Source organism: Lonchura striata, chromosome 5, assembly GCF_050655825.1.
Source record: "Lonchura striata isolate lonStrDom1 chromosome 5, ASM5065582v1, whole genome shotgun sequence".
Classification (NCBI taxonomy): domain Eukaryota; kingdom Metazoa; phylum Chordata; class Aves; order Passeriformes; family Estrildidae; genus Lonchura; species Lonchura striata.
Genome location: NC_140707.1, coordinates 57,994,824 through 58,009,469, shown reverse-complemented (window position 1 = coordinate 58,009,469; position 14,646 = coordinate 57,994,824). Strand labels below are relative to the sequence as shown.

Here is a 14,646-nt window from a genome sequence, read left to right as displayed (position 1 = left end):
GGAGCAGACTTGCTCAGTGGGAGGTTTTTCATGCCAAGAAGCTGTGTAGGTGATAGCAGACTTTTCTTGTTAATGAGAAACATGCATAAACAGGGGAAGTAAGCCCATGCAGAGCCCTGGGTGATGCAGGCAGATTGTTATCTGTGTCTGAGAGAGGCTAATCTGAAGATAACTAGGGTAGCTCTACATCTCACAGGCAGCAACAGGAACCATGTTGAGCAACATTTGTCAGTCTACTCTCCTTAATAGCAAGTGTCTGCCCAGAGGCCTCCTTAAATGCAATTAAACTCCTTAAAATGTGAACCTGAAGGTTAACAACATATTCAGCTTTTCCAGTCTCCCCTGCTAAAAATACACAAACTTTTACTCATCAATTTGCTAATCCTTGAAAAAAAAGTAGTCTTGGACAAGTTTTTCTGTTGCAGTGTATTATTTGCTTAATTGAGCTGGAATCAGCCAGTTTTGGGGAAAGAAGGAAAGAGGGATCTTCTGTCCCAGGGGTGTTGATAACTTGTTATTTTTTCCAGCACATTTCTTCTTTTTTCAGACTTGTCAGGCCCAGAGCTGACAACAGCTTCTTGCTTTGCCTCAATCACACGCTCCATCATGCAACAATAAAGGAAAACATTCCTCTTAAGTAAATTGGAAAAATTGACTCTCCACACTACAGCAGCTGAACTGCCTGCTAGGCTGTACAAAAGGAGTCTGAATAGCTGTGTTGCTACCTCAGTGCTGGACACTGTCAAGAGCTCAGCACGCAAAAGGTCTCTCTGCAGCCCAGTAAATACAATGCTGGCCAGAATGGGCTTGCTCTGAGCTGGTGATGCACAGCAGGCCAAGCCCCTTCAGCAACCTGTGCTTCAGCCCTCAGCCTGTAAAATCAGTGCCTTCCTTTGCAAAAGTCAGCTGAATTAATCTTGGCAGGGAAGGGAAAGGTCAGCTCCTCCTCCTGCTGGCACGATGCTCTGCCTTGGGAAGGTTGGCTGCTATGCAGCAATTTGGCCACAGTTTTGCACGGCATCCCAAAAGCCAGCGTTCTTGCCCTGCCTGCAGCCTCCTCTCCTGGCACCATGAAGCAGCTCTGAGGGGCTCCTGCCTCTGTGGCCAGCCTAGAACACATTGGAGGCTCATACAATTATTCAGCACTACAGGATGTGACTCCATCCTCGGTCACCTGCTGCCCTTTTCCAACTTGTTCTCAGACAGTCTGCCACCAGCCCTTCCCAGAGTTACCCGCAGCCCCTCAGCCCTTTACCACTTTCTTATCTGCATTCCAGGCTTTATTCCACGTAACCCAGCATATGGTAACAGCTCTAAGGAAGCACTGCCCCACCACACTGTCCTGTCACACCCCCACATCCACACTGCTCGCTCCCTCCCAGCCAGAACATGCAGGGACCAGAGGGGCTGGAGGGCAGGGACACGAGCGACTGACAGCTGAGCAATGGTGAGAGCCCTTCTTGTGGCAGCACAGTTACAGCCTGAGCTCACATAAAACCCGACTCTTTCTCCTCAGAAGAGGGCCCATGCTGTTTTCCACCTACTTTATTGTACTCATGGGCCTGCAGTACCTTCACTACTAGCTGCTGGGACAGCTGACATTTTTTTCCTTATACACACAAATATATATTTAGTAAAGTCATATTCTGTAGTGAACTTGAAGATGCTGAGTGACCTTCCTGACTGGTAGACAAGTCTCCAGGGCAGTTCAGGAAGTGGCTGCCAAGTCAGTCCTCTCTTTGTTTATCACTGAATGCCAGAATAGGTTATAAAAAAAAAAAACACACACAACCAAAAACCCAAAAAAAGCATCACCTTGATCTTTTCACTCTGTAATGTCAGGTTCAGCCTCTCACCTATTCAGAGGAAATCAAAGCTATAAATAGTCCTACCCTGCTTTCATGCCTTAGTTTACAGAATTAAGAATTCTTCTTTCCAGTATTGAAAGCTTCAGGGCTTCCACTGAAAGAGGCCAACTGTTTTGTTTAAAGTGACCATTTAAAAAATAACTGCGGCTCCATTACAGTGATAACAGAAGTAACCAAACACACTTTCTGATGGACCCTTCTGCCTGCAGTCTGATGAGCCAGAGATTGTTTTGAGAGTTTTGACTTGGGAAGGGTGGAGTGTATATTTACTCCTTGGATTGTGCCATGCCAACTGAAAATTCCCTTCAATATCAGTGTAACAACAGTCTAGGAGCATTGCAGTGTTATTAATGGCACATGAGGAGTCTATTTCAGCCTGCAAAAAGCTCAGCTCTCCAATATGCCTAGGGGCATATAATTGCCTCTGTGGGAACATTGCTGGGCCTTTTCAAGTACATTTAAGTACCTGATAGGAGTTGACTGTAGATCTACACTGATTAAATAAACTGAACACATTCTATCTTTATACACAAAGGAGGAAGAAGCTGAAGAAAGGAAGGTTATGGGTTTTGGGGAGATCACAGATGACACACTAGTACAGAAAATATTCGTTTTACTTTTTTTTTTTTTCACCACTATCCCTCTGTGAATCTTTGAAGTATTTCTTCAAGAACCTGGACCTTAGAGATCGGGAAGAGATGCTGCTCTTCTGAGACATCTCTTCTGAGAGCTGCTGTTTGCCCTTCAGCTTGCCCACAGCCTGGCTCAGTATCACTTGTGGGATTCCTCAGGCTGGCAGGGACAGCAGGAGATCTCTAACCCAAAATCCTGCTAAAACCAGGACCATGAGGTCAAGCCAAGTCACTCAAGGCTTCATCCAGCCCAAAACACCTCCTAAAAAAATCTGCAAGTGCTACCCAAATAAATGTCTTCATCTTAGAAGTCAGGGCCAGGTATACCAGCACATACACCAGTTTATTCCCTTTAGCTATGAAGTGAAGGATCCCATCTTTCTGACCTCAGTCTGTACTGCAGATTTCTATCTCCATCTTCATTTTAGTTCAGAAGGGATACAAAATAAATGCAATTAAAATTAATTTTTTAATGGCAGATTGTCTTCTTATTGGTTGTTTTCCGGAATCTTCTGTTTTCTGAGCATTACCAACGTTGTAAGGTTTTTCCCTGCATTTGTGATGGTTATTTTTCTTTCTGGAAAAAAAAATTCTGCCTATCTTCACTCTACTTCCTGATTCCAGGAGGCAGAGTGTTAGCAAGAAGACTTGCAAAACTGAGGAAGCTATTGCAAGAGCTGTCAACACTTGCACAAAAATATTCATATCACTAAGTTCATCAACACGACTGGCCCCTCGCATTGAAGGAGTTAAATAGTGTATTAATAGCTTGCAGCAACCAAGCTATCCTCCTGTTTTTTCCCATGACCTCATTTGTGTGGAACTACAATGCAGTTCACGTGGGAAAATGCCACCTGACCATAGTGTGACATGTTAGCAGCAAGTACTTTAGTCTGAGTTTGTTAATCCAGCCTCAGCATGATGTATTAAAATAAACATTAACAAAATTGAACAGGGAAATCTGCCGTAAATGACCATATTTGGCCATGTTAGCTGGGTGCCAGAGGAGTGCAATAGGCCAGTCTATTGTCAGCATCTGGAGGTGCTTGAGCCAACAGTTGTTCCTACTCAATCTGCCCCTCTTCCCTGCCCTGTGCATGCCCTCACACAGAGCTGGGATGCACTGACCCATGCAGGCACGCACAGGAATTTGTCTCCTGCTTGCCTGAGCTCTGCCATCATGCCAGGCATGCCCACAGCCCTCTCCTCAGGCTGGCTGGGATGTAAAGACCAGGGCTTTCAGCAGCTTTGCTTAGAGCTAAGCCTGCAAAGATGAGCAGTGTCCATCCCCCTGTTGCTCTAATGCCCCTCTGTAAACATGCTGCTGCCTGATTACTGTTGTTTAATTTCTGTTACTGTTACAGGAGAGTCAGAATGACTGCACGTGCCCTTTTTATCTGTGCAAATGGCATTAGTCTATAAAATAAAAATATATAAAATATAAAATAAAAATATATAAAATATACAAAATATTAAAAATATATAATATATATAAAATATAGTTTATATATAAAATATATAAGATATATAAAAATATATATTTTATATAAAATATATAAAATATATAAAATATAAATATATAAGATAAAAAACTGTGGAGTTTTTCCCATGCATGCTTGGGAAGGAGGAATGGCAGTGTTGAAGTGACTGAACTGACTTTATTATGATTGGCCAAGTTGACTTTGAGAATCAAGCTTGCTTTCACATCTTTAGACTGCATCTATTTGGGATCATTAAGCCAAGGAATTATGTTGTAAAATCTTAGCACTTCAGTAGTCTTTTCCTGTTGATTTCACATTTCCTAACATCCAACATAGAAAGGAACATCTTTGTTCATCTGAATTTACATTTGGCCTCCCCAGCAAGGCCTGCCTTCCTGCTTCCTCTGTATCTGGTGTAACTTCTTTCTGTCCTGATAGAATTTGCTGGTAGATGTTCACTGGTGGATGCACAAAGTGGTCAGATCCTCACAAACTTTCATGACAAGCAGGTAAAAGCAGTTAGAGAATTAATCAGTCAGGTTAAACTACTGCTGTGTGTTTTACTTGAGTTGTAATCCTTTCCTAAATTCCTCCTGTCTCGAGCATTTCATACCAAACTCATCTGCACTTCCTGAGCTCAGTCTCACATTAAGAAAGGTCAAATAAGGTGACCAGGGCAGACATTGGATTTCTTTATCAACACTGTTTTTTGCTACCAGGCTTGCAGTTTTGCAGCAACACTCAGTGATTGCTCTTAAACTGCTTTGGAGTGCAGTAATTGCCTGCACCTTTTCTGTCAAGGTATATTGTAGGTCCTTACCACAAGCTCATACCACATAGCCTGGAGTACAGCTGCTGTCCATAAACCAGAAATTGAGCTACTGCGTCCAATGGCACCGTGCCTCATCCTTCAAAGGAGATATTAATCATGTTCTGGACATTTTTGTATTACTTGGAGATAATTTATTTCAGTTTTCCTATTTGATTTCGCTAAGGTTATTTCAAGACTCTCTTACATTCCAGCTTATTCAGAGTTGGTCTGCAGAGAAGCTTGGAGAGTCAGAGCACAGAGAACTTTAAGTCTCATAATTTTCTCCTAATAAATGAAATAGCCACAATAAAGCCAAGGCTTCACTACAAACCCCTCCTTCAGTTGTGCACTCATTGATTTTGGGGGCTCAACCCAGCCTTGGCCCCATGTGTTTTGAAAGATGCTTTTGAACAACTGTGTCTGGTGGCAGATTGCCCCCCACAGGTACAGCTTAAAAGAGGAAGCACAGCAGCTCCACAACATGGGCTCATGTGGACTGCCTCCAAAAATACACCTCCAAGTGAGCTAAACCATTGCAGCAATGGGAGAGGCAGGAGCAGGGTTACAGGAGATGGGCAGCTATGGCAAGATCAGACCAGCCTCAAAGTCCTTATGACATGAAGAGTTCAAGATGGACTTAGCAAATAAATGTCATTGTTATTTCTATTTTTAAAAATTTAATAATATGAGCAATGTGTTGTTTATTTTGTGAAATTGCAGATACTTCTCTTTAGTGCCATTTTGTTTACTTGGAAAGAATCACATCCTTTTTTCTTGGTACAGAAGAGCTTGGAAAACAATTACTACACAACCCACACCAAAGCATATGTAAAAGATTCCTGAGAAGCATGTGATCAATTAATATGTTTTGTGAAATCAAGTTATCTTCAGATATTATTCACAAAATTTCCCAGAAAAAAAGAAACTTAACCTCAGTTTATGGTGATAGAGCATTCATCTATTAAAGGAGGAATGGAGCATTCCTCTATTAAAGGAGAAATTTACTCCTGTGCAGGTGCCTTCATGACTCTTTGTGAAAGTAAAAGCTACTGTCACTACCTGCACCACATCGTCTGTGGTACTCAGATGCTTCTTCCAAACTCTTAGTATACAGTACTTCAGAAGTGCACATGTACTTTAAACTTCTGATTCATCCCTTTTTAATACTGCTGCAATGGAGCTGAGGTCAGCAGGATGACTTCTGAAGGTATATCCATGAAAAGGAGAGGGAATTACAGCTTGAGGCTGCCACCAGTTTGCTGAGAAGAGCCAAGAGCAGAAGCCAGCTGAGGAAGGGGTGCTCAGTTTATGAGGCTGGGGCTCTATCTCAGAGTGAAGCAGAAGTAAGGGGCAACTCTTAGAACAGAAAGTGCAAAAAGTAGTCAATATTTTGGCAATACTGCATCTCTAAATGGTAGAAATCTTGCAACAAGCTTTAACTCTGGGAGATTTTCACTGCTTTGAGTGAGAAGTAAGGGATCCTTCAGGCGAAGTGCAAAACCACAGAGATCCAAGGCTTTGAAACTTGACAGGTTTCTCAGCTTTCTGATGAACCACATGGTACCTGGTATCAGCTGTTTGGCCTCTTCTATACCACTGATACTACTGGTATTTAGCCTTCCTGTCTCTGGAAGAATTACAACCAAAAAGATGCAGAAGAAAAATTTTAAAGTCCAGTCTCCTGTTCACTCTAAGGGCTACTTCACAGGAGAGGTGAAAACTTCTCCCCCAAAAAAGGGAAAGAGGTTTCATTTCTTTATTCTCTTACCTAGTGGGTTCTTTGGGGATTTCCATTTGAAAAGAGAAATCACAATGAAATACAGTCTTCTCATCAGAAAACTATACTTCCCTAAATCACCAAATATCAACAGAGTTTCTATGAGGAAAAGAAATAGTAAAACAATGAATCACCCTTATTTGGCAGTGCAATGCCAAGAAGATTCTGAAGAAATTTTTTTTGTCTATATGGAGCACAACCTCTGTACCATCATCATGATCCTGGAATCCTGACTGAAAAGCGGGATGAAATGAGAATGGCTCTACAAAATATCCAGGGACAAGAAGCAGCTGGCAAGTTTATTCAAAATAGTAAGCTGGTTGCAACTTGAAGTTTGCTATGTTGCAACTTGAATTTTAACTGAAGGAAGGCTCTCCATAAAATCAAAACTCTATATGTCAAGGCAAATTCAGATTTCAGTTTACATCTGAATGCATTAACTGTGTGGAGTCTAATGAGTTGAAGTGAGGTAAGGAGGGGAATTTGTTCCTGCTCTTCGAAGGCTTTAGGAGGAGCCAGCTCTCCGAAAGGGACAAGCAGCTGTCACTGCAGCATGGCACACAGATCACTGCTGATGTGTCAGCCCAGAAAGGAAAGAGATTTTCTGAAGTTAAAGAATAGATGTTTGGAAAAACCCTGCCAGTCCACAGTGGTCATCAGGTTATTCAGCTGGGGTGTTTCACATATTTTCAGGAGTGTAACACCCAACTTCCAATTTACTTGCATTCCACAGCAAGAGAGTATCTCTGGGGGTGCTCAGAGGTCTCCTACCCTGACACTTACAGAATACCAGGGATGAGTGAAGGTAACATCGTCAGTCTGAGTCAACCCAGACATACCAGCTTACTTGTCAAGGAAGGTCAAGTTCCAAATTATTTTAAAGCATTTAGATATATTTTAATTTTATTTCTGAAAATAGTTTAGAAGGCAGTATAGTAATGTAGTTAAAAAGCTAAAAAACTAATTAATTCTGTGACACAGAGGATTTACCATCTCCCCTTGTACTAGGTAGAATCCTTTGGCTTTTTTAACACAAATTAATTCAATTTCCTTTAAACTTAAAATCTGGGGTACTTACCCTAAATGAGAAAGGAAGCAAAGGAGAGACCACTTCTGTACCTAGTGTGCTCTTGTCAACACAGTGCAGGATGGAGAACTGAGAGGCTTTCTACCAATTGACGTGCAACACTGACAGAACTCAAGCTAAAAATAATGTGAATATCCACCACAGGAATGCATGAGCCTCGTGGCTGCTGGGATTGTTGCATGTGAAGGCAGCTCTCCTGCTTTACAAATGAGAGATAAATTTTAACTACCCTCCTCCACTTTGCAACATGTATGAATGTGGTGGAAACTGATTTAATTCTTGCTTCCACCAGGAAGCTTTTGTCCCAGTACATCCTTTGCAATAAGGTAGTGATAAATTAGAAAATGCAAGCAAGTTGGAAAAGCATGGCAGCAAAATCTCTCTAGATAGCCTAGCTCAGTGACATTTTTGTACTACCTTTTACTTTGCCTGTCCTAAAAGAAATCTGATTTTATGGCACAGGACATGAGTGAAGATGTAACGTTTCTATAAATTACATATTTTAGGATTACATGCTTTGATTTTTTAAACTTTTATCCAAAGGAAAACTTGGATCATCAAAAACCAATTCCCCACCATGAAAAATTTAAGTCCTAAGCCGAGTTCAAATAGCTAAATAAAGAAAAGGTTTCTCTACCCTGCAGCTAGCCCTTGCCCTTGTATTCTTAATTGAACACCTGAAGTTGTGGCAAAAGGTTTACTGCTCCTGCCCTCCCACGGTAGCACTGAACACTGAACTCCTCTGCAGCTGGGTGCTCCCAGGAGCAGGCAGATGAGAGAGAAAGCTTCCCAGGGGGATGCAGCAGCCAGGGAACTGCACCCTGTGCAGGAGCAGTGCTGTGACAGATTGTTGTCTGGTCTTGAGATTAGAACAGTTTAAGAGATTCTGGCTTTAAAGTCTGTTTACAATGCAGAGGTATGTGAAGAAATATAGGAGAAGGAAAAACTATTTGAGGAACTGTAAAAGTTCATTTGAACAAGGGGAAAGTGATGTTGCACACTGATCTGCAGAAACACAAGGTTTTTAGTAAAGAATAGAACAGTTTCACTGGAGAGCTGGCTTTGGGACAGAGCTCAGTGGCAGATGATTTAAATGTGTTCAGATAAATAAATAGCATGAAGTTATTTTTATTAACTCTTTTGAGTGTGTGTTTCTATGACTATTCTAAAACTCAGGTATTTCCAAATATTCCTTTGAAAGTGGAAATCATGTACCTTACACATCCATTTACATAGAGGGCTGGATTAGACGTGGCTGATGTTGAACTGGGTTAATTTTCACTTGCTCATGGCAGGCTTGGCTATCCAGCTGGGAATAGCATCGATCCCAGCAGCCACTTGCTTCCCTGGTTGGAAACAGTTTAGGAGTGAATTGTTGTTCAGTGTGACTGTTTGAGGTGCATGAAAAGGCAACGTAGCAGATGTTAGATGACTGGTGACCCCCAAATTCAGTGCCTTAAATAGAGAGAGTCAGTGAGTTAACCAGGCTTAATCTGCCAATGCTTTTCACTTCCCTCAAGACTTCCAGCTGGTGAAAGGCAGCTCCCCTCACTGGATCAAAGCACTGGCCTCCTCATCTGGAGGTGCTTTATTTCCCTATTGTGAGTCTGTAAATGATAACAGAAGGTGCAGAACCACAGGGGAGCTGAAGTAAAGCATCTGCAGGAAATATTAACTGAACTACATCATAAAAGCAAGACCTGCTGCCAGTCACAAGAGGAACCTTTTCAGAGCAAGTGAGATTACATAAATATTGGTGATCACAAGAGGACAGAGTACCTTAACCAGAGCAAGACCAGAAAATGTAAAGACCTTACTTGATTTTTCTTCTTTAATGTTGTACTCCAGCACACCAGGAGCCTCGTTCTGCACTGGCAGGCGGACTGCAAGGACCATGTTGCTCACATTGCCCTCTTTCCTAACTAAGAATATCTGAAAAAGGAGAAAAAAATCAAGAGCTCAGCTACATTATATGAGCTTCTAAACTTTATTTTAGATCATTGGCAATGTAGATTTTATCAGTTCAATCCACCTTTAAATAGCCTTATTTTAGCTTCATTCCACTTAGCTAAGCTTTATACAACAAAAAATAATGGAGAAAGGGACATTTCATCTAAGTGAAATTCAGACCTGTGAAGGGATTCACAAAATTTCTATGCATCACTGATGTCCCACTTATGCCTAAAGCAAACTATTTCACTAACTGAAGATTTAAAACTGCACTCCCAGTTTGTTAAGTGATGGTCCTCACACCAGTGCCCTAAATCACAGATGAGTCACCCTAGAATGTCCCAGTCCAGGTCTAAAGCAAGGGAGTCACTTGTACATTTAGTTGGTAGGGATTTGAATGTCCATGAGAGGAACATAAGGCCAAAGGCTCTGGTGGCCACAGTGTCCATGGCAGAGCTTTTTATGGAACTATAAGATCATTCAGCCTGGCAGATATCCTGGGAGAATCCTTCTCCAAAGGAAGCCATGGGTGAAGCCATGAGGCCAGACCAAGTTTCTCAGGGATTTGTATGTACAAGTCTGGAGAGTGTCCAAAGCTGGAGACTGCACAGCCCTCTTGGAAACCTGTCCCACCACTTACTGTCCTCACAGGGACAAAATGCTTCCCCGCACCCAGTCTGGACCCCTCTGGTTTCAATGTACACTGCTGCCTCTTGTCCTCCCACCCTGCAGCACTGAGCACAGCCTGGCTTCATCTTCGCCGTGACCTCCCTGCAGGTACCAGGGGTTGCTGTGTGGTTCCCTGAAGGTGTTTCTGGCTGAACAAGCCCTGGTTCCACAGCCTCTCCTCAGTGGGTCTGTGCCCAGCTCGCTGGCCACCATCCCTACAGGCCCTTTCCCACAGAGCTGCTCCACCAAGCAAAAGGAAAAAATGCCTCATTCTTTGTATTATGTGAAATCTATTATGTGAGATCCTAAGTGTGTTTCTAATTAAAGCTCATTGTCAGGGATATTTTTAGCTTTTATTTTGAAGGTGCCAATACAAAGACAAAATAATCTTCACTTTCATCTGTTCTTTGACAGTAAGCTTAGGGAGAAAGGAGTCAAATTTTTAAAAAACTGAATTAAAAAAATCAAGCTAATTTTGTAGCCTGGATATTAATTTTAGAAAGAGAAGTGCGAGTTGATAAAATCATTAATCAACTGTAATATATACAAATTTAGCAAAAAACCATTAATTTCTTGGGCAGAGGAATGTTTAAAAAGCTTGTCTAGAAGCCAGGACTTTTCTCTGCATGAGTCCCAGCCATAAGGGTGTTTCCAGTCACTTTGAAGCACCCATGCTGAACACACAGCTTTGGGGCTGCTTCACAACAGGATGTGTGAACACGGTGCTGTCAACATGGCCTCTGAGTTCAGGAGAAATGGAGCCTCAGGGGCTCAGGTCCACCATCATGGCAGAGAAAAATGCAAATAACTGCACAGGTGTGTGCCCTAAACAGGCTGATTTCTAGTGCAAGACAGTCCCCACCTCCTGTTGCAATGTCTGCAGGTAAGGTACCTGCAGGGAGAGGCTCTTCCTTGGCCAGGTCCTACCACCCACATGGCAGCGCTGTCCCCACGACTGCCAGACAACACCATCTTATATTGCTACATCTGAAATTTAATCTAAGCAAGCAGGGAAATGAAACCTGGAAATGAATCACTTCTTTTTTCCTGATCGGCACGCCTGGTTGCCATGGATCCAGAGGCTAAAATTGGACTCTGGCTGTTCAGAGAAGTAGGAGATGGTTTTTCTGAGCTGTACGTAGCCCGGAGTACTGTACTTCCCCTGGGTCAGGGCTGGGATTGAAACCAGCCTCTTCTGTTTTCACCACAGGTGGGAATGGTGCTGCCCAGTTTCAGGTGGGCTCCCAGAGGGCAGGAGATTCTGCCCTTGCCGAGGGACAGCGGTGATGCACCGCCTCTCCTGCCGGCTGTGCCGGAGGCTGTGCCCAAGGACAGCGGGAGCAGGAGGAGCAGAGGCAGATGCTCCCCCAGAGCACTCAGCGCTGGGAATCCCTGCCTGCAGGGAAGGGACAGTGCCTCAGGAGGCCTGGGGCCACGCATGGCTCCAGCACAGTCATGCACATCTCCACTTACAGACAGAGCAGAAAAACAAAGAGGATTACTTCATCTAATGAAGAAATCTGATTCAGGGTGAGGCGCACTGCACAGTCCGGGCTGCTCAGGTGAATCCCACTGGAGGGTGTCACTCGGCTGTGCCAGCATTTAGCCCTGGGATAGAGTGACTCGGCCAAGGGACAGGTCCAAACTTCCTCAGAGCAGCTGTGCCCTGACATCAGCTCAGGTCATTTACACCTGCCCTTCCCAAAGGATCCAGCCAGGACATCCACAGCCAGCTGTGCCTCACCTCTCAGACCTCTCAGGAAAGGGGAGCAGCTCCCTTCAGCACAGAGCTGTTTTCCTTAAGCAAGCTCTAAGCTTTGCACAAGTGTATAATTCTCTATTACTCAGTTTATGCAAACCAAATATCAATTGTTGCACTAAAAATTACTCCCAGCAGCTCCCTGAATCTAAGGTCCTTTCCTTCACAGATTTTTTTTCATTGCTCCATATCAGGATAATCACCACACTTGTGGGTATGGTGTTTAATGGGAAGCCATCTCCATTAATCTATGTGGTAAACAAATAAAACCGGAGATAATATTCCTTGTTTTCCCAAAGCCAATATATCTGTTTTGTGCTGTTGAGAGAGGTAAAGCATCAAATGGTAATGGAAACAGAGAACAGTCTGGTAAATATTTTTGCTTCCACATTAAAAAAAGCACTTCTCTCCTAACCAAGGACAGGAAATGTGGTTGTCTGAACTGAAATTGCTTTGGACTTACCCCTGCTGTTTCTTTGCCAAGGATCGCCCCAGCCGTTTCCTGGCTCATGTTCAGCTGAAGCCAGACAGGACACGTCTTGATGAGTTTGTCAAGGATGCTGATCCCTGGAAGCTGGAGGCAATTTCGCACAGCACTGGCCTGGCAGAGATGTGTCTCTTTCCCCTCTTCACTGGTATCTCCAACGGGGCTGAAACACAGCAAGGGAGTCCCTGGTAAGCAGAGCTGCAAACAGAAAACTGGGGGGAGTAAGGACTGTAAGTGCAAACACAGACATCAAAGGATGTAAGGACTGTAAGTGCAAACTCTTAGGCATCAGGAATGCTCCTTGAGGGGCATCAAAGCACAGGCACGTTGTTCTGACAGCAGGCTGGCAGGGTCTGTGCTGAGCTCTGCTGGTTTTGGCTCGCCCATCGATGCTGCCGAAGTCCAGGTGCCCACAGACACAGTAAGGGATGCACAGTGGTGGCCAGGGCCACAGAGGGTTGAGCATGCCTGTCCCCTGGAGATGTTTCGTGCTTTCAAAAGGAGTGATGCAGCAGAGGAGTGCCTGCAGTCTAATGGCAGACTGGCGTTAAATACTGGCTTCAAGCTATGGTGCTGATTTGATGAAGTCAATTTATACATGTGCTTAGCTCTGCAGGCAGTGGAAATACTTGTGCTGAAAAGTCTGGTCACAAGAGCTCTGCTGGATAAGACCATGGACTCATGGGGATACAGGCTTGTCATTCATTTGATTAATTGATTTTATATTTTAAGAAAAGGTAGGGGAACATACACAAAAAGTGTTTTGCTGCTCTAATTTCCTGCTTAGAGGTCAGAACTGAAAATAGGACTCTCATTTTTTATTTGGTCTTACTTCAAATATTTTTCCTTTTCCTTTTATTTTTAAAGATACAGATCTTAAGGTACTACATTTCAAATAAGGTCAGTCTTAAAATTCTAAAAGAGAGTAATTTCAAAGGCCTAACCTAACACAGCAAGTCTGTCCCAAAAGTCAGTTTGTGTAAAAATAGCCTTTCAAATCCCAAAAGCAACACAGAGATTTTATTTTTAGCTGGTTTTTTTTTTTCTTTTTGAGCCCTTCACAGACAGCTTTCTCAGAAAATACAGGTGCCTCTGTAATTCAGGTTGTAGATTAAGGGTATTATTTCACAGAATCTTGATTTTAATCAATCCTTTTTAAAGATCATATTCAAGACAGTAGGAATGAGAGAACTGTCCTTTAAAAAAAAGCAAATTGAAATAAATGAAACGCTCTCCCTACTTGTGATAAAAGCCCAGCTTGTCACATAGGTGAGGGAATTTCTTTTAGGTGTAACAGCATGTGATTTTAATCAATATCATCTGAACATATTGAGAAAAACAATGGAATACAGCTTTTGGAAGTTACCCTCAGTCATCTCTTCGGGTTTTTTTGCAGAAGAAACAACCAAAAAAGCCTTTTAATTATCTGAAAGGAAAATATGTGTTGGATGGCAATATTCATACTCTGTAGTGGGAAAGAAGTAATGAAGGGAAAGAAAGTTGACATATAATGAAATGTTCCATAACAGCAAAAATTACTCCCCTAATTAGTCACAAAGACATGAACCTGATCACATCTGAATGATGCGTGAAACCTCAGTCAAAAGGAGGTCAATGCTGATAATGTCCTGCTGTGTCACCAAAAGGTGCATTTATGGCCTTAGTTCCTGTCCTGAGGAACTTTGTTACCATTAATTATGTAAGGTGGGGTCAGCAAAGCTCTGATGCTCAGGAATCCCGTTGCCTGGAGGGAAATGAGGGTTATTAACAAAGTCAGGAAAGTACCAAACCAGCTTGGACGTGCTGAGCATCAGGCACACAGCGACCCTGGCACAGGGCTCCCCACAGGAGGTGCAGGCATCCAGCCCTCTGCTCCCTCCCACGGGCACAACCTGTGAGAGCCCTGCTCACAGCACCTGCTGCAGTTTGGCAACAAGAACAGACTGGTGAGGAAAAATAACAGAACTGACCTTCCAATACATGTGCCTGCATGCAAGGTCTAAATTTTTGGAGAATGGATAGAAAATTGAAAATAATTCCAAACTCAGGCTTACAAGATTAAGAAGTAAGAGCCTGAAAGTGCTTGCCCTAATGGAAAATCTCATTATTTGAGTGGGTGGAGTCT

The 14,646-nt window shown here is 43.0% G+C and overlaps 1 protein-coding gene across 3 annotated transcripts in view; it reads right to left on the bottom strand.

The window, feature by feature from the left end:
- Nucleotides 1-14,646, bottom strand: part of RIN3 (Ras and Rab interactor 3) — an 80,408-nt gene that overhangs the window by 48,391 nt on the left and 17,371 nt on the right. For 2 of the 3 annotated variants that reach the window (XM_021531960.3, XM_085582272.1), the window contains exons 2-3: nt 12,498-12,684; nt 9,474-9,588 (exon numbers count right to left, since the gene is read on the bottom strand). In XM_021531960.3, coding sequence (XP_021387635.3) covers nt 9,474-9,588; nt 12,498-12,684 — 302 coding nt within the window. The other variant, XM_085582273.1, reaches the window with a different exon arrangement.